The sequence below is a fragment of the Ictalurus punctatus genome, chromosome 29 (assembly GCF_001660625.3).
Source record: "Ictalurus punctatus breed USDA103 chromosome 29, Coco_2.0, whole genome shotgun sequence".
In the NCBI taxonomy this organism is placed as follows: Eukaryota; Metazoa; Chordata; class Actinopteri; order Siluriformes; family Ictaluridae; genus Ictalurus; species Ictalurus punctatus.
In genome coordinates, this window is record NC_030444.2 from 4,043,443 (window position 1) to 4,071,391 (window position 27,949).

Sequence of the window (27,949 nt, forward strand, 5' to 3'; positions counted from 1 at the left end):
AGCAGAGAGGGTTAAGGGCCTTACTCAAGGACCATGCCCAATGTTCCACAACATTACACACAACTATAAAGGAATAAAATGTGCAATGCATCTTTCCAACTGTTTGTGCTGGATGTGTGGTTATTGGAAAGACATCACACCACCTCGTCGTGTTTTACTCCTTACTTTTTATATTGAAGGGGCTCAGCTGACCCACATGTCCTCAGACATGAATTTTAGTACTTATTTAGTACTTTCACTTTACCTTCTTTGTGTGCAAGACAAGCTTGGTTCTGCTATCTTACCTCCATGTGTACACCTAAGCATACCTGCATGTCTCTCTTTTTTGTGCTTAAGAAGTGAAAGCTTTGTTGGATACGTCAGAAGCAGAGATTATTGCTTTCACCAATGCGTTGCCAGTGGAACCAGCGGTGGAGAACTTCACTCGGTTTCTGACAGAAACAGAGAAGGACATAGAAGCGTTCTACCCACAGATTGACCAGTTCGACTTTTACAGGTAGCGGGACACCAAACCATAGTGCTATATTAGAGCTAATACTCTTGTACTCTTGAATATCTAGTTCATTTTTTCATTTTCCTGATTGGTTGGATGGTCCACATGGTGGAAATCGTGTTTTTTTTTTTCTTTTCTTTCTACTGTTTACAGAGCCTGGGGTTCCACAATGATATTTATTGTTAATACTGTATTCATTTTCTAAAAGATAATTTATTGATCCTTTCTGGAACATAAGCACACCTTTGTCAAATATGACTAAATATGTTCTTATGAAATCCCACTCAGACATGCAGCCTTTCATTTAAAGGCCATCCAATAAAAACAAATAAATATTTTTTAAAAATTCTCCCCGAAAACAATTTTAATTTGGGTTTCTCTCTCTCTCTCTCTCACACACACTTTTTAGGTGGATGGGGTGTGTGGTGCTGTGCTGTATGGTCGTGCTGATCCTGACTTTTACCCTTCTGGGTTTGATGTGTGGAATGTGTGGCCACGATAAGAACACCACACCTACAACACGTGGCTGCCTCTCAAACACAGGCGGCAATCTCCTCATGGCGTAAGTTAGATTACGCGTGTGTGAGTCGAATCTGAAAAGATAGTCCATGTTCACAGATAAAGATTTCAATCCAATGAATATCCAATCATAGCTATTTAATAATGAAATATATATATATATATATTTTAATTATAATGCTGCCAGATTTTGCCACATACATTGTTTAATATTGTGTCCACAATTTGGTCAGCCAAGAATAATTTGCCCATTTGTCTAAAATTCATTCAAAAATCATATCTTTGTGCTCTATTTTGTGTGTCCACCATTTTGTAGTCATGGACAGTAGCCAGTCAAACCAAACAGTGGAAGGTACCAAAACAGTGGAAACCAAACAGTGGAGGGAACCACTGCTAAGCTCAACAGTGTAAAGGATAAGACTATTCAAAGCTGGGCGTAAATCGCTGAGGTGTTGTTGGACAAATTAAAGCCTTGATCTCTTAACTCATTTATTTTACCCACCCAGTCACTTCTATCTCAATGTGGGCAGGATTCTTTACATTCGGAAATAATGAAACATTTCGATGAAACAAAAGGAAACCCCACAATGTACAGAGTACTGATATTGTAAAATGTGACAGAATATGACTTCACCAGAATACAGAGTGTAGTATAAACTCATTTACTTTGAATCATAATTTCCATTACCCGTATCACTGTACTACACAGTACTCGTTTTATCTTCAATGTAGGGAATCGTAAGCTACCGTTTTAAACATAGTGAAAGTTTCATCTGGTTAAACTGTCTCCGAATTCTTCAAATGACAATATCAACTATTATTATTGTTGAGCAACTGAAGAAAAACATGGAGGAACATTTCAAAATTTGAATGCAATAATAAATAACATTATGCTACGAAGATGGAAGACGGTTCTCCTGTTAATCATTTAGTCATACTTCTTTCATCTTACTTCTACAGAATGCTAGATTTGTTTAGAATGAAATATTTACATGTAACTAGCTAGCTGACTTTTACCCTTCTGGGTTTGATGTGTGGAATGTGTGGCCACGATAAGAACACCACACCTACAACACGTGGCTGCCTCTCAAACACAGGCGGCAATCTCCTCATGGCGTAAGTTAGATTACGCGTGTGTGAGTCGAATCTAGCTCCGTTTTGGTGTTGTTTTTTAAAAAATAAATAAACTAGTTAGTGTGAAGGCACCGAGATATATTTCTAAACACTAAGATATGGATGTTTTTTTCCTAAATGAATGTTAAATGATAAACTAGCCATTAGGTCCAACTATGGACAAGTAAAAATCTATTCTATTTGTCATTGTGTGAAGAAACACAAAATCTGTGGTTCTGTATGCTCAAAGTGGGAAGTTGGGTTTTATTTGTGAACTCCTGCCACTAGGTGTCAGCAGTCCCCAAAACATTTCCCTTTTAACATTTGGAGAACTGAGGAGCAGCAAACTATGGTAAACAAACAGTATGCTTAAGGCAAAGCCATATCCTACTACTACTACTGTACTACAACAGAAACTACATCTCCAATTATTAACTTTAAGGCAAGGCCATGTAAGTAATTATGCAATTTGTTATGGTGTCAAAGAAGCGAGGCTGGCTGGCTCGCAGGAAGGCAATTGTAGGTAATCCTTCCTGACCCTGAACTATAAGTCCTGGCTAGTGCTGTTGGGCAGCAATGTGTGCTGTTCCTGAACTGAAACGCCGAAAGGGTGGGCTAGGCTGGCCTAAGGTACACCTGATTGCAACAGTATGTGGCACCTTCTTGGTAAAGGTTTCTTCATAATGTTCTGCCCCATGCTCAGCTCTGGAAGGTCTCAGTCGGAATTGTTATAAGTTCCCTTGGCTACTTGTATGGTGCAGCTTCTCCAAAAACACCTGTAACAATGCATGGCTCAAGCAGAGGCAATGGCATTTTAATCCTGTGTGTCGTCAGGCTCTGTGCTGGGCTGCTGTCTGCCTGAGGTGGGAGTGTTTCTCCACAGGAAGATGCCTTTCCATGGATTATTACTGCTTACAGAGGTTCTTGACAGTTCTTACAGCTCATTGGGCTTCAGATGTTCAATGCTCCAGTTTTGGGCACATTTCTGAAGATGGCACAGTCAAATTATGGGCCAGAGTCCAGGATAGCCCAATCAGGATGACCATAACTAGCAAAATGTATAGTGCTTGATGAGGATGATGAGCTTAGAATTGTTGTGCCAGGTGGGCTCCTCAGAATCTCCCAAGCGAATGACCAGTATATCATCACAGTTAGCTCCACACCACTCGGTCCATTCAGCATTTCATGGTTCTCCGGTACATCTCTGGTGGCACCGAGACCCCAAATTGCAATGGCAGTGTGAAACAATGATTCCTGCCACAGGGTGTCCAAATTGTTCTTGGAAAGCTGCTTTCCCTATCGGGTTTGCACTGCAAGAATGCAACGTGAGCATCCGAGTGAGAAAATGCAGCCTTTTGGGAGCTTATAAAAGACATCGTCCATGATGTAATGGGGCCTCCTAAGCACTTAATTCAGAGATTTAGGATTAATGCAAATTGCTAATGGGCTCACTAACTGGGGCTACATGGCAATCTTGCTCATGCTTGTCTAATAGAGTTTTAAGAGTTGCTTTGAGGGCTGCTGGGGCTTTCCATCACGATCGCTGCATTGGTGTGACTGGTTGATCTAGATCAAGGTGAACTTCCCCAGGCAGAGACACTGTGGGACTGTTAAACACAATGTGATACATACTGACGAGTTATTGTTTGGTACAGTAGGTGTGCCAATTAAAAGTGACTATCTTTTTTAACGTTGTAAAGCTCTTCTCGGACACTGAAGTTCATCCGTCCCAAATGTTCACATGTTGAGCCTGACCACAATTTCCAGTTTGTATCTTGGCCCTTTTAACATGCATTGCATCCTGAATATCCCAAGAAAGTTCATTGCTTTTTCCTGAGTACATGAGTATTGTTTTGCCTCAGCTTAGTTTGGCAGGATATCAGTTTCCTATTGTCCTATTGTCTCATGATGTTTCACGTCACCCCTGAATCCAAATGATATCATTGCTTTATGCTATGCAGAGGTGATTTTTTTTTAAAAACAAAATACTTCCTTCCTGGCAGATCTGTGTCCGCCACAGCCATGATAGAGCAAATGCGACATTCAGCGTCTTCCTCCGCTCATCTGGAAGTGTCTACCGTGTCTCGATGATCATTTTCAGGGGCACATTTTCAATCTGATTAAGAGTCCAACGAATCAGGCATCTCCGGCGTGGACACTGTCCTCAAGTCTGCCTTGTGCCAACACTTTCCTCCAGAGTTCTGCAGCTCAGCAGATATCGATAGCTGATGCCGTTTTGAGCTTCCTTTCTCTCAACAGGAAATGCTGTGTGCTCTCATCAGTGATTCCAAGAAACAATCTGTCTCTAATGAGCTGATCTTTCAACTACCAATATTTGCAAAACAACGCTTTCTCTCGTAATCTGGTACCATGGGCTTCAATAGCCTCACCCTTAAACTACCTCTCCAGTGTGGAAATACTTCCTCTTGCTTCTCCATTAAATAAAGATTCCATCTGTAAATGTGTCTATAGACGTCTGTTTGATGTCTACAACAATCACTGCGCATTACCACTGCCCATTACGTTATGTTGCAGCTGGCACTTTGGCAGACTTATCGTTCAGTCTCGAGGCCAGTGTGTGATGCACTTTAATTACAATTTAAGAATGTCCCAATTGCTAGCTCGAAAAAATAATGCAGATGAGGGTGCTGTGGCATTAACCGGCATGTTAGCTAGCTTGCTTTTGGGTCAATACTAGAGAGAGAGAGAAAGAGAGAGAGAGAGAGAGAGAGAGAGAGAGAGAGAAAACAAACATGGTCAGGAAGTAATCACCTCAGTAGAGCTAAGAATGTTTTAATTTAATTTCAAAGCTTCTGTGTATATGAAGACGCACACAAACCCTGTGGTTTTATATGTTCCGAGCTAAAGCTGTGTTTTATCTGTGAGACAATCACGTTATTTCAACAACACTGGCTACTACAACTAGGTTTGAGAAACCCTTAAACCCTATCTCTGTTCAATCATGTCATTAACTACAGCTAGCAAAGGTAATGCTAGACATACTTCAATCTAGCTATCATTAGACTTCTAATATTAGGAGGTCTATAACTTTGGTAGTGAATTAATGAATTGTAGAGATTTCGGCAGAGGCTACATTCACAGCACAGTTGAATTAGAATTGTTCTTTATAACCTTTGTGATTTTGTCTTTGAAATCTCAGGGGCGTTGGCTTTAGCTTCATCTTTTCATGGGTGCTAATGGGAGTTGTGGTCACCACATTTGTTACTGGAGGAAATGTGGAGAAGCTCGTGTGTGAGCCTCTGGCCAACAGACAACTGTTTAAGGTACCAAAAATAAATAAATAAATAAAACTTGTGTGTATGTTTTAAGTGGTGTTCAGTAATGTGGAGTTGGTTTTGGCAAGGGTAAGACTCAGGTGTGTAACTCACACTTGCACTTCCCTGAAGTTACGTCAGTCTGAGGGGTGACGTACGTGCATGCGTATGTGCGTGTGTGTGTGTTTATATGTTGGTGGGTACCAAATGTCCCCACATGGACACCAAATATATTCATTTAATTATTTAAAGGATTTAAAAAGAGCCAAAATGTGGTTTTGCTTGGTGTTCATGGTTAGATTTAGGTGTAGGTATATAGTAATAGAGGGAGAGAGAAAAAGTGTGAGAGAGAGAGAGAGATTCGTGTGAGCTTTGGACGTAAATGTTTTGATTTGGGCAAGATGGTGTACAGTTATACAGTATATCTGGGTCCCATTGAACGACAAATTTTCAAGGACCAGTTAACTTTCTCAAAAGCTGTTTGACAAATTTGACTTTCACAATGTTAGTATTTTTATTAGAACAGGATATAATAAATAGTAAGTAAGTCATGTGGGGTTTTTTTTCTGTGTAGATCCTAGACACACCGTACATGGTCCATCCTGGCAAAAAGAACTTCCTCCCTGACATGCTGTTTCGAAACCCCAACATTGACCTTACCATCGGCAGCCTGTACAGGTGTGTGTGTGTGTGTGTGTGTGTGTGTCTATACATTTTGTGTTCGAACTATTTTGTAACCCATCTTAGATAAATCTCTAACCTTATTGCTTCTGTGACTGAGGTGCACATGGCATCATGCAAATGTTGTTAAGTATAAATTCCTTCATTCTTCTGAGAAGTTTAGAGCCCAACAGTAGTTTTCTGCCAGTGCTGGGATTTGAACTCATAACCTTCCTGTCACTACTCACAGCTGTGTAAAGAGTAGCCTTCCCACATGAGCACGTTGTTCCTCAGCACGGTGATGAAAAGAATGAAGGAGGAACAAAAAGAAGCCAAAGATCCCAGCTGTAGCATTAGCTGATTCATGTCATTGTCAGATTTCAAGCAGATACAAGCTGTTTGAAAGCGTCGCAGGAACGAATTCGTTCTTGAGAGCATCTCACAAAATGAGCGCCTGAACTGAGCACCAAGCGTCATTAGAACTACACTTCTGACATAGCTAGTGCACTAGTATGTAGGTTCTTACACCATTGAGGGTTCTTAAACCTCAAATTATACCTTCAAATAGAGCAAATACATAAAATACTAATATTGCTTGATCAGTTTTATTTTTTTACTGATGGAAGAATAGATTATTCGATTATAGAAATGAAAAAAGATGCATCAATATTCACATTATGTAATATATTCACATTGTGTATCTGCAGAATTGTGAAGAAATAAATAACACAAAGTAATGGCTATTGTGTGTGTGTGTGTGTGTGTGTGTGTGTGTGTGTGTGTGTGTGTTTGCACCACAGCAATAAGACATTATTTGTGTTTTTATTTCTCAGTGAGTGTTATGAGAATAATGGGATATATTCTGCACTACAACTCGAGAACCAGTTCCACTTCGTCCAGTTCATCAACAGAACCGTGGTGAGATTCATCTTTTGTCCGTTTCAAATAAGCAGTTCGGAATCGTACAGAGGTTTTCCATTTAATTTTCAGTTTGTGGTACAGAATTGAACAAGAGGTACAAAACTGAATGCACTGTATCTATATCTATGCTTTACAGAATAACCATGACCTGGCAGCGATATTTGAGGAGGTAAATGTAGACCTGGAAGGAATAATCCTGCTGGGGGAAGAAGGAAAAGACAATCTCATCAATTTTGCTAATGCAGGCCTTGGAGAAATCAACTACGAGGCCTACTTTTCAGAGGTAACACGCATGGAGACAACACACAAACACATTTACACTAATCAGCCATAACATTAAAACCACCTGCCTAATATTGTGTAGATCCTCCTTGTGCTGCCAGAACAGCTCTGACCCGTCAAGGCATGGACTCCACAAGACCTCTGAAGGTGTGCTGTTGTATCTGGCACCAAGACGTTAGCAGCAGATCCTGTAAGTCCTGTAAGTTGCGAGGTCGGGCCTCAGTGGATCGGGCTTGTTTGTCCAGAACATCTTACAGACGCTCGATCTGGGAATTTGGAGGCCGAGTCAACACCTTGAACTCTTTGTCATGTTCCTCAAAACGTTCCTGAACAATTCTTGCAGTGTTGCAGGGAGCATTATCCTGCTGAAAGAGGCCACTGTCATTAGGGAATACCGTTGGTGTACTTGGTCTACAACAATGTTTAGGTAGGTGGTACGTGTCAAAGTAACATCGACATGAATGCTAGGAGTCAAGGTTTCCCAGCAGAACATTGCCAGGAGCATCACATTTCCTCCGCCAGCCCTCCATCTTCCCATAGTGCATCCTGGTGACATCTCTTCCCCAAGTAAGCAATGCACACTCACCCGACCATCCACATGATGTAAAAGAAAATGTGATTCATCTGACCAGGCCACCTTCTTCAATTGCTCGATGGTCCAGTTCTGATGCTCACGTGCCCATTATAGGGGCCTTCGGAGATGGACAGGGGTCAGCATGGGCACTCTGACCGGTCTGCAGCTACACAGACTCATATGCAGCAAACTGTGATGCACTGTGTGTTCTGACTCCTTTCTATCAGAGCCAGCATTAACTTTTTCACCAATTTGTGCTACAGTAGCTCTTCTGTGGGATCCGACCAGACGTGCACGGTTCCCATGACCCTGTTGATCGTTCACCGGTTGTCCTTCCTTGGGCCAATTTTAGTAGGTACTAACCACTGCACACCGGGAACACCCCACAAGACCTGCCGTTTGGGAGATGCTCTGATCCAGTCGTCTAACCAGCACAATTTGTCCCTCAGTCGCTCAGATCCTTACACTTGCCCATCTTTCACTTGCTGCCTAATATATCCCACCCCTTGACAGGTGCACTGTAATGAGATAATCAATGTTATTCACTTCACCTGTCAGTGGTTTTAATGTTATGGATGATCTGTATATACGTATGTCAGATATGAATATAATGCTATACTAGGATGCCACTATCACTATGAACACACTCAAAGAGAGAGAGATGCAAATGCGATTTAATACAAAGTCCCAGCATCTGCTGTGTTATATATAGACATATAACCATCAGCTCATAGGACAATCTAAAAGAGTAAACAAAACAAACGCATATCAATGATAAGTAAGATAACAAGGCTCAGAACTATAACAACCACAATATTTTGCGAGGCTTTCTGCTTTTGCCAGTGAACACAATAGATTTACTGGCCAGAATCTCTTTATTTCTTGTAAATGTATTGACCACCCACGATCATTATTGTTTAGTTCTTTTTTTTTTAGTGTGTGTGTGTGTTTGTTTTGGCAGGTCAATAAAGGAGTAACTGTTGTAGATCTTCTCTCCTTTGCCAATGATTTGGAGGCCGAAGCAGACCATCTGGTGAGCAAAACAGCGTTGCCATAAAAAGCACTCTGTCTGTAAAGTGGAAACACGCAGAAATGGCTTAAACTCTAAGTCTTAAACTCTGTATATGTCGAACGTGAAATAGGACCCTTATAGGACCACCAATGAACAGATATTTTAAAAGTACACTTACTGTACCAGCCACTTTATTACACACACCTACCTCACTGATGTATATTTCAGTTGTACATGAGACTACAACTTATGTGTTAATTGTGTTCTGGCTCTTCATCAGTGTCAACTTAGCACTTTTTGGTTGGTGGACTGGTTCTCAACCCAGCACTGACTACGTTTACATGGACAGCAGTAATCTAATTATTGACCTTATTCTGAATAAGACAATATTGTGATTAAGGTGTTTACATGAGTTGCTTTTAGAATACTCCTTTCATGTTCACATTTTACATGTTATAGAACATAGATGGATTAACGTCACACGTCATTACGTCACCGCGCCACGCCGTCCGACGTCCCTCCAGAATTTCACGCATCGACATACAGTTGGTCTTCGTTATGGCACCGTATACAGTTTTGGGTGTTTCAGTTTAAATTTTATGAAAGCTTCAAGTGCGGTTAATTATTTGTCGTGATGTACGTGCAAATAGACGACTGCTTGAAGCCGTGGGCTGCGTCCCAAACCGCGTACTTACCGTCTATATAGTAGCTGAGATACATGTATTTCTCCTGTTATATACTGTAGTAGGTAAGTACGCGGTTTGGGACGCAGCCGTGCTCTCTTGTTTGCCGTTAAACGTTTGAGCGCTGCCGTGTGTGTACGTGTCCTGTCTCAAAATGCGGTGATAAATATGCCATCGAACACTGCTGGGGGTGGGGAGATGGGTGAGAAAAGAACCTCTTGCTCTTTTGTTTTTGAGAGCTAAGAGTGAGAAGGCTTTTCTAATATTAAACAGCACTGTAACTATGTGTGACGTCAGAGCGACACACGATCGCTAATCACAATATATTTTATTATAAATATATTTCATGTCTAAATTAAACACTCAAATCCATTACTGCTTGTGTTCCTTCTGGAATGATGGCCTATTTGTGAAAAATCTCAAAATCTTAGGATCCATTTTAATTAACAGTCTGTATTTTCTGGTGTTCATGCATTAGTAGTTTCCAGTAGTCAAAAATGTAAGAATGTGGCAAATACAATACAGATAATGTAGCCAACATTAGATTTTGTTTTTTTTGTTTGTGTTTTTGTTTCTAACAATGGTTTACATTCGCTTGGAGTCCCTGTGCTGTGAGGTTTGAGTGCTAATTTATATAGAGAATTAATGGATTGTAATAATGGCACCGTGACTTAGTAGTTGGCATGTTTGCCTCACACGTCCAGGGTTGGGGGTTCACACCGTGTGTGTGTGGAGTTTGCATGTTCTCCCCCTGCTTCAGGGGTTTCCTCCAGGTACTCTGGTTTCCTCTCCCAGTCCAAAGACATGTGCTGTATGCTGATTGGCATTTCCAAAGTGTCTGTAGTGTATGAATGGGTGTGTGTGATTGTGCCCCGCTATGGGTTGGCACCCCATACAGGGTGTCCCCTACCTCATACCCCAAGTCCTTTGGGATAGGTTCCGGGCTCCCTGTGACCCTGTGTAGGATAAGCAGTACAGAAAATCTACGGATGGATTTTAATAAGGCATCTATTACTGCACACGCACATTTGCAATACTTAGAAATTTAACTTAGAATTAGTCTTTATTTGCTTTGTGTATGATTACATTTTAACATATTTTAATTAACAGAAGCAAACTGTGTGTGTTTATGACAAGTTATCATATAGCATTTAATCTCTGGAACATTTATGGACTTATGGTGGTCTCCATCTGAGACAGACAGAAGTCTCATTCATAAGGGTGACACTCCCAACCCAAACTCCCCACCCCCCTACACACACACACACACACACACACACACACACACACACACACACACACACACGTACACAAACAAGTCAGGAAACAGATTTTTTATGTGAAGGGATCTGAGTGAGGGATTTTGAAAAGAGATTTCAAACCTAAATTACTAGTATGTGCATGTATGAGTGGGAGTGGATTTATCTACATTTGTCTCCATAATGATAGGAATCATTTACTGAAAAATGTATTTTTAAGAAAGATTAAGATGTGTGTGTTCTTTTATATTTATTTGTGTCGTCAGTTCTTACACATCCTACGTCCATGTCTCTCATGTGTGCGTTAGTAGTACAAAGTAGAAATCTACAATGACTATAATGTCTTCTTTCTTACACCTTTTCAGCCACGTGGTGCTCTCGGAAATGCGCTAAAGGGTCACGCTAGCAACATCAGACAGATCCATAAAGAGCAAGTAGTGCCCATGGAGCAAGCCATGGTAATCCCCTACACACTTTGTCCACAAAACACAATAACATACAATCATTCATTCGGAAGATCTGACCTGTTCCTTTATTTCTCCCCCCAAAACCTACAATATGCAACTAAAGAAATTTGTCAGAGCCAGGGTAAGCCAGGTGTTCAGGAAATGTGATTGATCTAATATGTGATGTTGTGCATGTTGGTTTTGTGTTTGGTTTTGATGTGTGGGTCCCATGAGGGAACCAAATTCCTCTATACACACTTGTTGTGAGTAGCATAGAATGTACAGTATGTGTATCATTTTTGAGGGCAATAATCCTCATGTTCTGTTCACTTCGTAGCGACCCAGGCTATCGCTTTTCATTCACTGCAGCATGGATTTAACCTTTGTTTTATAAAAGAAAGGTGATCCAGAATTAAAGTCATTATGCAGCCGAATCACAGTCAATAGCATGAACAAGGCCAAAGAGTAATCCAACAAACAAAGCAAGGGTCTAATAAACACTAAAGCAGGACAAAGCAACACAGGCTCAGATCTTACACACACACACACTAAACACATGAGCCGCTTAAATATCGTAGAACTAGGAAGTACCATGATGTGATTGCAGAAGTTGTACTACAAGACTGTACTACAGTGACCATGACATTTGTTTGTCTGGAGAACACGTTTCCTATTACTGGTATATAAACTACAGGTATTAATACTCAGGCAAGATGGAGCACTGGGCACATTCTGCCAAGGCAGTGTGTAAAGGCTTGATCGCCCAAATGGTGCTGGGAGATCAGGGTAGTGTTGATGGAGTCCTGCCTACAGGTGGGGCTCCAGAACATCCTTGGCAGGGATCTAGACCATAACCCTCTGAGTCCACCAGATACTGGGAGTTCAGGAGGGCTCTCATGACATAAGCAGGAGATCTCATGACCATAAGAGCAGCTGGTGGAGTCTCAGAGGAGCTGACTAGAACTACAGTTCTAAGGGGAGAGTCAAAGAAAGATGGTGATGTTCAGAACTGTGATGGTAACTGTAGCTTATATGACACCCTCTTGATGTGATGGAGGATCTTGAATTGTCCAATGTAGCATGAAGACAGTTTTGTAGAATCAAGCCCAAGTTATACTATTACTCCCAACATGTATTCAGTTACCTTCCTGTGGTGCCAATCAGCCTGGGTCTTCTGTCACCCAAGAGCCCTCTCTAGTTGTGTATGAACAGATTCTCATATGGTAAAGGGTCTGCAATTATATAGCGCTTTTTTAACCTTAGCGGTTCCATAGCGCTTTACACTGGTTCTCATTCACCCATTCACACACTCACACACACACACACACACCAGTGGTAGCAGAGCTGCTACGCAAGGCGCTAACTTGCCATTTGGAGCAACTTCGGGTTGCCCAAGGATACTTCGGCATGTGGAGTCACGTGGGCCGGGAATCAAACTACCCACCCTACGATTAGTGGACAACCCGCTCTACCACCTGAGCCACAAACACCTCCCCATTGCACTGGAACCACTAATTATTGGCTGCTGGAACTTTTTCAGCTTCCAGAGAAACAGGACGTTAACAGGTTGGTAAACCAGGTAGCACTGGAAGAGCCTGAGGTCCGACTATGAATGGAAATGGAATAGGGAATGAGAGATTTCAGTGATTGACCTTCTGCCCATGATTAGATGAATGTGGAGAAGGTTGTCTGGTCTGATTGAGAGGGTAATCCGCTAGTTTAGGGATAGACAGTTGTCTCTGCATATCCCACAAAATTGTCATTGTGTGGATTGTGGATGATTGAACATGGAATAAAGTGATGAACTGTCCATATTACCACGTTTCCTCTCCCCACAATGCTGTACTCTTATGCCCAAGAGAAATAATAAAGGCCACCTTTGAAGCTTCTGTGGATAAACCGTGAACACTGCAAGAGAAATCCTCCGAATGTTTTGGCTTCTCATTCAAACTTCCTGTTTTGAAATGTTGTTATCTGAAGCAACAAGGAGTTGAGTCATATTGTTGGTATTTTCAGGTGGGTTTGTACTGTACTGTAGGTAAAGCAGTCAGCTGAACAGAACTAAACTACCCCAAGAGTAGACAACACAAAAAAAACTGCCTGGGAATTACCGATAACCAATGAAATGACTTTACACACACACTAAGAATGATGAGAAAGAAACCAAGGCCAGAACATTATCAAAAATACGACAAGCAAGAACACAACAAGGGGAGAACAAAACCCACTGGATTCACAGACTGGAATCCTAGCAAGTGGTGCATTGCTGCATAGTGTTTTCGAAAGAGTCTTTGATGAGCTGGGAAACAAACAGCAATTGTTAAAACTCGAGATGGACTCCTGGTAGCCGAGGGTGGGCCGATGCAAAAACAGGCAGACTTTTTGGGGAATTTTTTTTTTTTTTTTTTTAACAGAGCCCTGCTTGTTGGAAAATCAGTTTCAGCAGTTTCACTTTTACAGAAATGTAAAATAGGTCTTTTCAACCGGAACAGAACATAAGGGATGATGTGTGTCATGAGTTTTATCTGTAGCAGTCTTGTGAGTGTTGTGTATTCAAGCAATGCTTCTCTTCCAGAGCTCATTAAGTCAAAGCATCAGGTTACTACAGACCACAGTCGATGAACTTCCTGTAAGTGCACAGCTCAAAGTTGTCTTTTTTTATACCGTTTTTACACACACACACACACTGTTCATTTATTAATTGCCTCTCTTTCAGACGAAAGTGACTAATGTGCTGAGTGCCATTGCTACAGCGGAGTATCTAATTGCCAACAATGCCTCACATGTGGTCAAAAAGGTATCAGTGCTACAGTGATGACTTCATTCATTCATACACAATACATCAAGATACGAGTAGTATTGTAGCAGACACTACTATGTAGAGTTGTCAGATGTACACATATTTTTATTACTCCAGTATTTGAATGCATTCCACTATTAATGAGTCTATAATATTATACTGTCAGAAACTAACAACAACAGTATGCTCTCGTATAAATCAACTCATTTTCCGAAGCAATGAAAAGCAGTCTTGCTTATCTCAAGGACCTCAAGGAATTTTATCAGTAAAATCAGGCTCTTTCTATTTCTATTTCAACATGCATGCTATTTTATGAGCATGAGTAGATGCCATTTTGTTAAGTGAATATTTCACTGTATTATTATATTTCAGACTTTCATTTGTTTGCTTTCCGTCATGACATTTTGTATATTGTCAAATTAGTCATTCTTTTGTTTTCATTTCTTCTTGTGTCTTGTTCTGTCCACATTATCAGCCCACATTTTCTGTCCATGTTTTACGTGGGGTTTGTTGTTATTGTTGTTGTTGCTTACTTAAAGGCAAAAACCCTTCTCCTATGCCTCTATTCAAGAAAAATCTGAGAAACTCGGTGGCGTGGATTACACTCGGGGACTTTTAATAATCCAAATAGGCCATCCTGAAATACAAATGACCGACACATAAGCAGACTAGTAATGCAGAGACCTTTGGACTCAGCTTAAGTCTTCAATTATGAATCCAATCCCATGTTCACTACATAGTGTATAACAAGGTATTCCAGATCCTACTTAGTGTATTATATGCCCAATAGAACACAGTTTAGGAAATAACCCCTAGAAAACAAAATAACTACAATATAAGTGTTGGAAATTATCTACGCACATGCGTTTTTTTAATTTATTTATTTCTACAAGAGGTCATCTGGCTAGATGAATTAAGAAGTGTATCTTTTGGACAGACTTACATTATAAAACATAAAAATAGAATATGGGGTCTTAAAGGGTCTAATGTCGAACAGTCAGAACATAACAATTCAAAGGTTTTTGAATATTCATATTGTATATTCGTATTAAAACATGGATATTATATTTCTTATCATTATAACAGGAGACAGATAAATACGCAAAGAATCTGATGGGATACCTCAGACAATATGTTAACTGGGTTCAGCTTTCGGTGAGTGTGTGTGTGTGTGTACCTCGTTGTTCATGTACTGTATACTATAAAATTGATGTAAAACTGACTTCTAATGCTGTAATGTGTGTTTTCCTGTAGTTAATGATGGAGGTAGCTCAATGCAAACCCATCAGTAATATCATTGACTCGTTGGAGATTGTTGGCTGCAGTTTCATAGTGGACTCAGTGGTAAGACATGCTACAATGCTTCCCCTGTGCGATAATGTGCAGGCAGAGATGTATATAACGGACATGCTAATGAGGGCGCAACACACTCAACACACACCACAGAACAAGATTCTTACTGTTTACTCTTGAAGCCCCTGAGAGCTATAAAATGGAAGAGTGTGTGTTTGTGTGTTTGTGTGTGTGTTTGTGTGTGTGTGTGTGTGTGTGTGTGTGTGTGTGTGTGTGTGTGTGTGAGAGAGAGAGAGAGAGAGGGAACTTTACACTATATGAAATATTCTGCCTGTTTCCAAAAACATATTAACAGATACAGTGCTGTGAAAAAAGTATTTGCCCCATCCTGATTTCTTCTGTTTTTGTGTACATCTCATACTAAATGTTTTAGAAATTAAAACTAAATCTAAGATAAAAACAAAGGCAACCTGAGTAAACACTAAATACAGTTTTTAAACGATAATGTTTTTATTGAAGCAAAAAAAGTTATCCAATACCATCTGAGCCTGTGTGAAAATGTATTTGCCCCCATAGTTACTAATTCCCCAGATCTATGAAACTGCATTCATAATGGGGTTCAGCTGGACTAGACACAACCAGATCTGATTACTGCAAACCCTGTTCAATCAAATCAACACTTAAATAAAACTTTCACAACAGCATGAAGTTGGTTAAAAGGTCTTACTCAGTAACACACTATGGCAAGATTGAAAGAAGTTCCAGAAAGGATGAGGAAGAAGGTGATTGAAATGCATCAGTCTGGGAAGGGTTACAAAGCTATTTCAAAGGCTCTGGGACTCCAAAGGACCACAGTGAGAGTCATTATCTACAAATGGAAAAACTCGGCACAGTAGTGAACCTTCCTAGAAGTGGCCGACCTTCCAAAATTCCTCCAAGAGCACAGCAACTACACATCCAGGAAGTCACAAAAGACCCAAGGACAACATCAAAGGAACTACAGGCCTCTCTTGTATCAATAAAGGTCACTGTTCATGACTCCACTATCAGAAAGACACTGGGCAAAAATGGCATCCATGGAAGAGTGGTGAGGCAGAAACCACTGCTAACGCAGAAGAACAACTTGTCTGAATTTTCAGACCTGTTCAGGGCCTGGGAAACATGAATTCTGCTCTCTACTAGAAAATCCTAAAGGAGAATGTCCGGTCTTCAGTCCGTAAATTGAAACGCAAGCGCAGCTGGATTATGCAGCAAGACAATGATCCAAAGCTTAGGAGTAAATCCGAGTTCTAGGGGTAAGTGAAAGACTGATCTCCAGTTATCGGAAGCGTTTGGTTGCAGTTATTGTTGCTAAAGGTGGCACAACCAGATTTTAATTTTAAGGGGGCAATTAGTTTTTCACATTGGTGATAGGTGTTGCATAACTTCTTTGTTTGTTTTTTTTTGCTTCAATAAAAATAAATAAATAAAATAAAAACTGTACCATGTGTTTAGCAGGTTGTTGTTTTATGTTGTATTTCATTTGAAGATGTAAAACTATTTAATATGACATATACAAAAAACAAAAAATCAGGATGGGGCAGATAATTTTTCACAGCACTGTATGTTTTAAATGATGAGTTATCTGCAAACACAAATCTACTCGTAGTCATTTTCATAGACGTATAACTAATAAATCACAAGAACAAAAGAGCAAAACGGCCAACAGGTATGACTGCAGAGCTTGCGGGGCTAAGAGCTAAGCTCCTTTGCCACATTGCTGGAACAGAACCGGGCAACAGGCATGAGCCAAGAGAACTCATATTCTACGCTTAAGGTCCACCTTGTTGTAGAGTGCTGATAGCCAATCACCTGAGTGTCTGATGGAGTACAACTCAGCAACAGTAGTGAGTGCTCAGCAGGGTGGTATTAAGCCTACCTTAGGCCCTGTTTACACTAGTGCATTTTTGTTTTAAAGCGCATAACTGTTGCTACGGTTACGCCTGTCGTCTACAATACTCTTTTGGAAACGCTGAAGACCTGGGAAAAACTCCGGGCTCGTGTTTCAGTGTAAACAGACCAAACCGAAGGCCTGGTTTCGCCCACATTCGCCCCCTGATTGGATGGATCATCGCGTATCCTTCCATGATTTGTCAAGCCCCTACCATATGACCATTACGCTACCTTGATCGTATACACACCAACACAGAGACTGAACCGCAAGCTTTGCTGGCTTTGTTGTCATTCTTAGCAGCCAGTGTGCAGTTCTGTAGCAAATTCTGTATTTTATAACACTGCAGCTGCTACATGCACACGAGGCGAGCTGATTAGAGCAATCGCAACAAAGCCCTACACGGAACGCCGATTTGGACTAGCAACCAACTTTACACTTGAATGCGCATGAATGGTCATGTGACATGCGTTTTCGGTCGTGTAGTGTGGACGGAGATCATTTCTGACACACAGTGGAAACACCAGTGTGGACGAGGATCGTTTTCATTTTAAAACTCAGTTTTAAAACGAAAACGCACTACTGTAAACAGGGCCTTAGTGAACTAGAAGCGGCATCTTCCACTTGACACAGCTGATTGAATGCATAACGCAACTCATGGTATAGTCACCCAGATGAGTGACAGCAATTTTTCGACTTGTTAAAGAGCACTTAAGAGCTCTTACATGCACTGAAAAGCTGTGACATGACAAACAAGTACATGCAGAATCACTAAGGTTTAGATTAATACCTCCAGTACAGGCTATGTTAACTGCAAGCACAAAGTATAGAAATTCTACAGGCAACGCTAGCCAAGCAATGGAAACATGGCAGTAATGCGTGGTAGTACATCTCTGGATCACTGGAAGGCAAGTTGGAAGTAAACCTGGTACAAACTGCCCTGTACCACCTGCCACTACCTGGCAGGTCTCTGGCACACAGACTTTAGTCACTCACTCAATAGACAGTGAGTCTCTGTGAACAAAACTTATCAAACGTTCACACTATTCCTGTGAAATTAGCTTTCAATTGGATGGAGTTACGCAGGATATAGCATGGATCATGGCAGTGCCACCACAAAAACCCTGAACACAGTTTAAAAAAAAAAAAAAAAGCACAGATGCATTGTATTTGAAAATACATAGTTGCTTAATTCATTGTCGATCACCATCAAACACAAGAGGTGAGATCTACAGCAACTTGCTAAACTGACTGCAGAAGTACAGTTGTTACTACAGGCAATGAATATTATTGCCTACATGACCAGAGCCCCTGGCTAGGTTTTTTTTTTTTTTTTGGGGGGGGTTTCAAGATGATTTCTAATCCATAAAAGACGGAATCTCTAAATACTTTAACACAGGACAAAAGGCAACTTCCTCCATTAAATGCTCGTGCTATGGCTACATCTTGCGTCCCCTTAAGACGAGTACTAGTTGTGGGCATTTCCGATGTGGTGACTTAGAGTTCACCTTCTACCTTTGCTAGATTTTACAGACTGAATTGTGCTTCGTCACCACTCTGTGGCGAGTTTGAGTGATCTTCAGTACATTATACAGTAGCATTTGGACTGATTGATTCTTATCGTCAAAATACATCAGCACCTGCAGTCAGGCTCACCTTCATCAGATTTCCATCCTGGAATTGGAAACAATTGAAAACCCTGAGTGATTTTCTTCCTCAGTAGGAAGCAGTATTAATAATTTGAGTAAATCTCAGCCTCAATAAAGTGCACTATTCAGGAGTTTGTTCTACGTCATCGCGAGGTTATGAATCCTCCAGTAATTCTGAAGGAAACTGCCCTGGTAGTCTGGAATGAAAGGAAGTAGAACAGAAGGTTACATATGTGACTGTGGATCTATGACTGAGTGGACGACCTCAGGTTGACAAGAATGGCACGAGGTTGTTTGTGACATAGCAGGGATCTTTAAAATGATATATATATATATATATATATAGTCATGAATAAACAACTTAGCTATTGGTACTAGGCAAGGAAGCAAGCAAACAGGAATACTCTGCTAGTTTTGAAGGAAAATCCTTTTCACTACTTTATAGCATTATAGATGTTATATCTATAATATATAGATCTTATGTCAGGATTGATACTGTATTGAAAACTAATGTGTGCAGTGTTTAATGTGTAATGTTTGTGGTAAAATTTGTAATGTTTTTGGTGTAAAATGTGTGTGTGTGTACGCATTGCAGAACACATTCTGGTTCGGTCTGGGTGGCTGCTGTTTGTTCCTTATCCCCAGTATCATCATGTCCGTCAAACTTGCCAAATTCTACCGCAGAATGGACACCGAGGATGTATTCGAGGAGTAAGTGCGTGCACACACACACAGACACACAGTCATAGCTTATCACATTTGTATTTGGCGCTATTCACAGTTGAAATTATAGTTGCAAAGTCGTGTGATAAAGTGCATGAAACATTCAGCTCTTAACAAACCGACCAACAAACTGGAGAATATGATGGTTTTCAAATTAAAAGTCTTTTTTGACTGTAAACATGAAACATAGTTTATTCATTTATTTCTTTAGATTTGCCATGTTCTTTTCCATGGTTAAAAAAAAATGCCTAATAAATACTTTCTCCTTCTTTGTCCTCCTTTTTCTGTTCCTTTTTTTCCCCCTATGTTGATTACTTCAAGTTTTCCGGTACCTTGGCACTTCAGTTTTTGACTCCTTTTTTAGTACTGTCTGTAATCGTTTCATCAATTTCTCTTTTGAAAAATCCTATTCATTCCAGTACCTTTTCAACAATCCATGCTTTTCTTTTTCCCAGTGTATTTTTTTTTTGTACTTCTTTTCCATCTTTCCATCTCAGTATTTTCTTATATGTTCTCCTTACTGCTAAATTGGGGGGGTAACAGTGCTGCCTCGCAGCTCCAGGATCACCAGTTTGATACTGAGATCAGATTATTGTCTGTGCTGAGTTTTGCATGTTCTTTCTCTGTGGGTTTCCACCAGGTTCTCTGGTTTCCTCCCACCTCCCAAAAACATGCCAGTAGGTGGATTGGCTACAGTAACATTAATCAATCAATTCAAATCAAATCAATTCAAACATAGGTGTGAATGTGTGTGTATGGTGTCTTGCGAGGGAATAGCATCCCATTCAAGGTGTATTCTCACCTTTTACACAGTGCACTCCATATCCACCGTGAGTGTCCTTGGGCAAGACCTTGAACCCCAAGTTGTTCCCAATGGCAGGCTAGTGCCTTGCATGGCAGCTCTGTTTCCATTGGTGTTTGAGTGTCTGTGTGTGTGTGTGTGAATGGGTAGAACCGCTAAGATTACAAGGTGCTATATATGTGCATACTATTTACCATAAAGTGCTTTCTTAATGAATGAATGAATTTTTTTAAATCTCTGGATATTAATCTCTGGAAAAGATGATGTAACTTATCCAGATATAACTTGTCCCAGATTTTTCACATTTCATCATATTACTTTCCATTTCTTGTTTTTTATGTACCTTCCTTCTTTTATTGATTTGTTTTACTTTCGTACTCACCATTTTATTTCAGTAAGGACGCCAATATCATTGGTTATCTTAGTGATCACATATGTGGCATAAATTACCCCATGATGGTCAGGTACAGTAAATCCGTACTTTCGGTCTGCATGCCATTAGGAAGTCTTCAAATAACACTGATAGGAAGTGAATGATTCTTTAGTGTGTTGGTTAATGGCAAATTAATGTTATAGTATACAGTATCAGTCAAAAGTTTGGAATATAGACATGGAATATATAAGATAACACTATATGGAACTGACCCAAAAAAGTCATGAATGAATCTTATATTGTAAAATCTTCAATGTAATCTTAATAAAAATACAGTATTATAACAGCATTATAATATAGCCTATAATATACCAAAATTCAGACTTGTATAATATCCTGACGGGAAAAAGCCTGTTAGTGTTGGCCTATTTACAATATAAAACCAATATCAAACACTATAAAATCAGATTGTTTACCATTACTCTTGACTGATACTGCAAGTTGCTAAGTGTTATTACTTTAACCTATCATCAAATGAACAGCAATTGCTTTTCTTTCTTTTTTTTTTTTTTTTTTTTGCATGTGCTACAATTCTCATCTTTATTCCTTACGTAGTCACTGACTGATCTCATATATAACTCATATAAAAAAAAAATAAGGAATAACCACATTTCATGCAAATTACTTGGTTTAGTTGGAATTTACATGAATAACTTGGATTGTGTGATTTATTTTTCAGCATGTTCGGCCTAAAAGTATCTTTAGCCATTCATATCTTTTAGTTACACACATTTTTCTTAAATGTAGTTTTACTTACTCAAATCCTCTCATGGCTGAAAGGACTACGAATAGTTAGTTCTCAAGATGTAGGCCAACCAGTTATTGAGTACTCGGTATGTAAACACCATAATCAGTTAGTAAAATACTACATGCAATTTGTGAATAACTTTTAGATACAGTTGAACTCTTGACTACAAACGTCATTGGGTTTGCTTGTTAAATCGTTGTGCGGACAAATAGCTAGCTTGCATACTAAAAAAAAAAAGAAGACGTCAGACTTTCGTTAACGGTACGTACCGACTGTTGCTGTTGCTGGCAGCACTGGGGTTATACAAGTCAGCTTGCTACACGGATAGCATCTTCTAATAGCCTCTAACAGTAACTAACTTTTCTCAGAGCGCAGTAACATTATACACATCTATGTGTTTCAGTAAACAGTGGTGGAAGCTAAAAGCTCAGAATTTCAGGAAAACAGAGATAGAAGAGACTTCGCACAAACGATGAGACTACACTGTAAGAGCATTCTAATGACTTGTTAAAATGGATTCTATGTGTTTTGGTGTTTGGATTTCTTACAATGACTACATTCAGATCAAATCCTAAAACTTCAGTAAGCTTCCTACATGCTCTGTCCTAGCTAACGATTCTTAATAACCTTTCCTTTGGCTCTATTTCACCTAACACATTCATAGAAATGAAACATGCAGTCTCAGTTCAATAAAAATAAGTACAACGGCTTTTAACAATAGATCGATCGCTGAACTATCCAGAAAATATCACCACTGACGCTTCTTCAACCTCTCGGAGTAAGACCAAGATTATACCAAGCTAGTGATTGAGGGTTTATTTACTACTTGAAACAAAGAGAAAAAAGGTTGGTAACTGACATTAATGCAAAACATAACTGAATAGGGCTATGGAGGACTAAACTATAAACACGTAGAACTAAATTAAACTAAACTAAGAATACAAGGGAGATAAAGTTCAACTAAAATCAAGGAACTTAACAGGACATAACAGGGTAAGATGTAACAGGTCTGAACTGAGAATAATTAGGCCTGGTTATAAACAGACCCATAAAGCTAGGTACAATTCCTAATATATTGACTTCTAGAAACGTAGAGGATAAGCACAAGACAAAGTAATAAATAAAACATGGCGATGGCTAGGCATAAAATAATTAGGCACAAAAATAAGTAGACATTGGTAGAATGTAAGGAATGGTGAAAACTTACACACAGGGTAGGAGGTGCAAGACTTGATTAGTGTTAATAGGATGCAGAGGGTGTAATCAGATCAGAGTAAGTAAGCAGAGCGTTTTTTGTCCGCTGCCATGCACAGAGCATCCCCGTCATTTAACATCTGGCAACCCACAACATGGTCGTGGTTGATCAGGCTGACATGGATGACTTGATGTAGCAGGCAGCTGCATGTGTGTGGGGAAGTATAATCAGAATGTTGCACACATGGATAAGTGTTGGGACAATCTGGACAACGTGTGCGGAACATGTCCCCAGCAGGGACCACTGATCACGCCTTTTATTCAGATCCCTTCAAGTCCACCAGATACTGGAACTAAACCCCTACTCCTGTGTGAGTCCAGGAGTGCATCTACAATGGCCTGTAATCCTGTGCCTTTTTAATGGACCAATCTTCTTGCTCGTTTTGTCTCCTGGTGGCTCTTGCAGGTGGATATGACCTGAGGTCCACGTTAGAACTGCTTGCCACTAATATTTCTTCTGAGCCAGGAGACCAAGGTTACACTGGAAGTACCTTATTCTAGTGAACGACTGAACTAGGGAACTCTGGGAATATTTAGCCTGGGGAGAAACTTAACACCAGACCCCCTGCTGGAATAACTGCATGGATTTGGTCAGAGACAGTGTCCTTGGGTAGCTTCTTCCAGTGGAGGACATGGTCAAACATGAACAAAACACCAGAATATTAATATTTTTGATGTATTTCAATAAAAACTAATAAAAGACTGGACTGTAGATGGGCCATTGGCTAAGCCATATGGCATAACCAGATATTCATAGTACCCCCATCGTTATAGAAAAGGTAGTCTTCCAATCCTCTCCTTCCCAAATGCAAATAAGGTTGCATGCACTTCTCAGGTCGACTAGTAATGTGTAATATCCTTTGGTACACAATACAGGGCTAGGGCTAGGCTCCTCTTAACTTTTCTCTCTGCAAAGAAGGTTCCTGCAGATGAAGAAGAACTGAATGTTTGGATAAATCTTGCTTCAGGGCCTCACTGATGTACTCGATAGCTGCCTTTGATGGAGATAAGGTACCATGGCATAATCCCAACAGTGATGTCATAATCATTCTTTGGTGCCCCACTTGTTGGAGACCTTAGACAGGTCTGAGGACACCGAAGGAGTTTAAACACCCTTTTTAGTAGCAGTTCTCTTAGTAGAGCCACAATGATGCTTAAGGCAATGTTCCTTGCACTTGGGCTAACTTTCCTCACTGGCCCAGAAAACCTGAGGATATATTGTTTTTATTTTAGCCATAGTAATCCTAAAACAAGTCTGCGTTTAGTCAGTGATCTAGAAGGACAAGGTCTCACAATGTGCAGTTGGTATTTGTAGCAGTAGGGGCTTCTCTTCTTTTTTTTCTTTTTTCTTTTTTTTGTCTACAGCGTGTATATAAGAGGTGGCTAGGAAGGTTGCATTGTTATGACTTGAATCAGATGCAAATCTGTTGCATTTGGGAAAATGCATGCAAGATCTTAACCCTAGACACCTGATAATAGATATATGGCCCAAATCCCCACAGTAAACCTAGACATAGTCTTGACTTGCCACTTCTTGCAACCCTCTGGAGTAAAGTATGTTCTTCCTAGCTTCATGGGCTCAGGTCTAACAGCTGGAGAGTTTCTGGATGATCAAGATGAATGATGATGGCAGGTAGCAGGTTATCCAGCTGGATTGAGAGGGAGACTAGGCCGGGTGAAGGATAGAGAGAGTCATCGGGAACTCTAAAAGGGTTTGGAACTCTTCTGAAAAATATAGTGATGAGAGTAACCAGGCAAACAGACAGCTGGAGCTAGACGCAGTCATTAGTATATTGATGTCATGAGAATAAACACAAAACAAGACAAGGCAGTATAAGGAAGTCAAGACAAAATGAGGCATAACAAGAAAGGAATAGTGCAGTTGCAATCACATGGTATGTGCAATGCTTCATGAATAGAGTCTCTTTTTGGACTGTATCAACAGTTCATAAGTACATATGCTATTAGGATGTAGGTGTCAGCATTTAGGGGAGCAAAAGCATTGGACGCATGCTTCTGTGAACAGATGTGCGACAATTCCATCACATCATCCTTGTAGTGCTTGCTTGTTTTGAATTCTTTTCCCACCACTATTCTGCAACAAGAAATATTTCTACTTGTGTCATTATTAACTGACCTCTATTCACAGTCTCTGAGCCACAAGTCCTCTGGCAACTCCTCTATGCTTTTCATTGCAATTTTTTTTATTTACTTTGGCTTTACTACAGTACTTGTTGATCTGCATGTTCAATTATGTACAATCATCACTCGTCTTTCAGATAAAATCTCCAAAAAATCTCAGGTGTTGCATTTCTTGCTTGTTGTAAATAACTGTCCTTCACATTCACTCACCGTCCACTTTATTAGGAACACTTGTACACCAGCACGTTCATGCAATCATCCAATTAGCCAATCATAAGGCAGAAGCACATGAAAGCTACGGCACATGTCAAAGCTTGAGGTGGATGAGTTACAACAGCAGAAGGCCACATCAGGATCGGCTGATTGTATAATTACATGAATGTGTAGTGTAAAAGTGTTCGTAACAAAGTGGACATTCTGTTAAGACTTTACAGTGTTTATTTTTCATCTGTCTAAATTTCATTAAACTGATTGCGTTTTCTGCATGTTTAATGCTGATTTCTACTTATTTCTCTTAGTGGCACAGAGAACTGGAGTTAAACAGTCCATCAATGTAAGAAAACCATATGCCAGTTTGATGACTATAGAGATTTTTTTATTAGCATTTTTTTGCTCATGAATTAATATTTTCCTTTTTTTTTCCATCAGGGAGTGACCTAGGTGTAATTTTGTTCCAAAAGAAGAAAAAAGAGGATGAGCGGGGGAAAGGGAAATATGCAGAAGGAGATACTGATTATTTCCATAAAGCCAAATTACATCACATAAGCTATGAAAGCTGTCTTTATCCCTGTTATCCTCAGCTTTAAAACAAAAACATACCTAATACTTTGGACCATTTGATGCACTGCTGCTTATATATTAATAATGATCTATGGTGTTCAAAATATCATGAACATTACTTTGTTTACTACAAGAAGCTACAGTTTTTATAGATTGTTCCTTTCTATTTATAATGTGATGATTTTTTAAAAATGTGTATATTAAAAAAAAGACAAAACAATATATTATATACAGTATCTCACAAAAGTGAGTACACCCCTCACATTTTTGTAAATATTTCATTATATCTTTTCATGTGACAACACTGAAGAAATGACACTTTGCTACAATGTAAAGTAGTGAGTGTACTCAGTGTTGAACTTCCAGTGACCAGTATGAGGGAGTGTGAGAGCGATGACACCAAATTTAACACACCTGCTCCCCATTCACACCTGAAACCTTGTCACACTAACAAGTCACATGACACCGGGGAGGGAAAATGGCTAATTAGGCCCAATTTGGACATTTTCACTTAGGGGTGTACTCACTTTTGTTGCCAGCGGTTTAAACATTAATGGCTGTATGTTGAGTTATTTTGAGGGGACAGCAAATTTACCCTGTTATACAAGCTGTACACTCACTACTTTACATTGTAGCAAAGTGTCATTTCTTCAGTGTTGTCACATGAAAAGATATAATCAAATATTTATAAAAATGTGAGGGGTGTACTCACTTTTGTGAGATACTGTATATAGTAAAGCCTTGATAAGGGCTTAATGACTGTACTTATAATCATTTGTAATTTGTTAACATTGTTTTGGAAGCCTACATATAAACGCTAAAAAAGCTTTGTAAATCTCCAATAATGTATTATAATTAATTTATTGATGACTTTTAAACATGTATCATAAGATGAGTATGTTCCAGATATTATGTTGTTCAATGATCAGATCATTTGACTTAATTCCAATTTTCTGCTAGAATTTTGATTGCTTTTCAAATATTAATTGTGTTTTATAGAATTGGGGGACAGTATGCTTGTAAGGCAAAAACAATCGAAGATATCTCAAGTGTTGTATTGGAGTTTTATAATAACACATTTTTACCAAATGACAAAGAATTATAAACAAAGTTACAATTATTTATGAATGCAAAGTTCATAGTGTTTATAAAAAGTAGTCTTTGTAATTGAGACAACCTGGTGTAGAACTTTAAGTAAATATTGGTCTATGACAATGAGCTTCCTAAATTGTAATATGGTTTCTGATTATCTGAACTATTATGAACTCGGTAGAAATAAAATGGTTGGCAGCTGTGTCATGAGTTTTAACATTCTATATTTGGGAGAAAACCGGATTTTTTTTTTCTGATTCAAACATTAAACTAGCTTGTTGAAGGTTGATAAAAAGTTATATAAATTTCAAATAAACCTAATAAAAATGTTTTAATGATTTCCACCTAAATCTATTTGTTTTAATATAATGAATAACGAACAGAATTACCATCTAGTTTTATAGAAATCAACATAAATGCCTACTGAGATTTTTCATTGTATGTCTTTTGTAACCAAAAAGTATTCTAAACCAAAATAATCCAGAAACACAGATCTTACTAATTTGATGTGAAGCCAAATTTTTTTTTTTTATTTCATGAACATTGTACTTGTCCTACAACACAACTGTCATTACATTTGACAATTCTATACAATTCCTTGGAATTTTTTTTCTTGTCTTAATTTCCAGTGGCTTACTGTATTTGCTTTTTCATTTCACGTATTTTGAAAATGTGGTGGTTTCACTTGTGAAACAGTAGTTGATTGCTGATTTTGAAACCATGAGAAAGATCTTAATTTGTATTACACATAATGTTCATCACATTTAATGATGAATGAAAGCTTATTTACATAAACGATCCATAAATAACGTCCATTCTTTATTAAATCATTGTTTCAATCAAATGTTGATTTTAAGACAATGCACACAATTACAATCAGCAGTAAAAATAACAAGAATATATAACAGAAATTATTTAAGCATTTAATCTGAAAAAGAAGTAAATAAATGAAGTTGGAGTTGGCGTGGTAGCTTACAGGTACGATATGTATGCTAATGACTGAAGGGCTGTAAGGACTGTCATGTTGCTGCTTTCTCTTGACTCTAAACTGATCATATCCTTAGAA

At 39.3% G+C, this 27,949-nt stretch overlaps 1 protein-coding gene across 1 annotated transcript in view; it reads left to right on the plus strand.

The window, feature by feature from the left end:
* Positions 1 to 27,227, plus strand: part of prom1b (prominin 1 b) — a 51,903-nt gene extending 24,676 nt beyond the window's left edge. The window contains exons 12-27 of the mRNA XM_053677712.1: positions 337 to 496; positions 903 to 1,055; positions 5,286 to 5,409; positions 5,975 to 6,078; positions 6,894 to 6,978; positions 7,118 to 7,264; positions 8,799 to 8,870; positions 11,157 to 11,249; positions 11,362 to 11,379; positions 13,813 to 13,866; positions 13,954 to 14,034; positions 15,124 to 15,192; positions 15,292 to 15,381; positions 19,505 to 19,620; positions 25,530 to 25,564; positions 25,660 to 27,227. Of these exons, the coding sequence (XP_053533687.1) occupies positions 337 to 496; positions 903 to 1,055; positions 5,286 to 5,409; positions 5,975 to 6,078; positions 6,894 to 6,978; positions 7,118 to 7,264; positions 8,799 to 8,870; positions 11,157 to 11,249; positions 11,362 to 11,379; positions 13,813 to 13,866; positions 13,954 to 14,034; positions 15,124 to 15,192; positions 15,292 to 15,381; positions 19,505 to 19,620; positions 25,530 to 25,551 (1,388 nt within the window). The 3' untranslated portion in view covers positions 25,552 to 25,564; positions 25,660 to 27,227. The remainder of the gene's footprint in view (positions 1 to 336; positions 497 to 902; positions 1,056 to 5,285; positions 5,410 to 5,974; positions 6,079 to 6,893; positions 6,979 to 7,117; positions 7,265 to 8,798; positions 8,871 to 11,156; positions 11,250 to 11,361; positions 11,380 to 13,812; positions 13,867 to 13,953; positions 14,035 to 15,123; positions 15,193 to 15,291; positions 15,382 to 19,504; positions 19,621 to 25,529; positions 25,565 to 25,659) is intronic.
* The last annotated feature ends 722 nt before the right edge of the window (positions 27,228 to 27,949 follow it).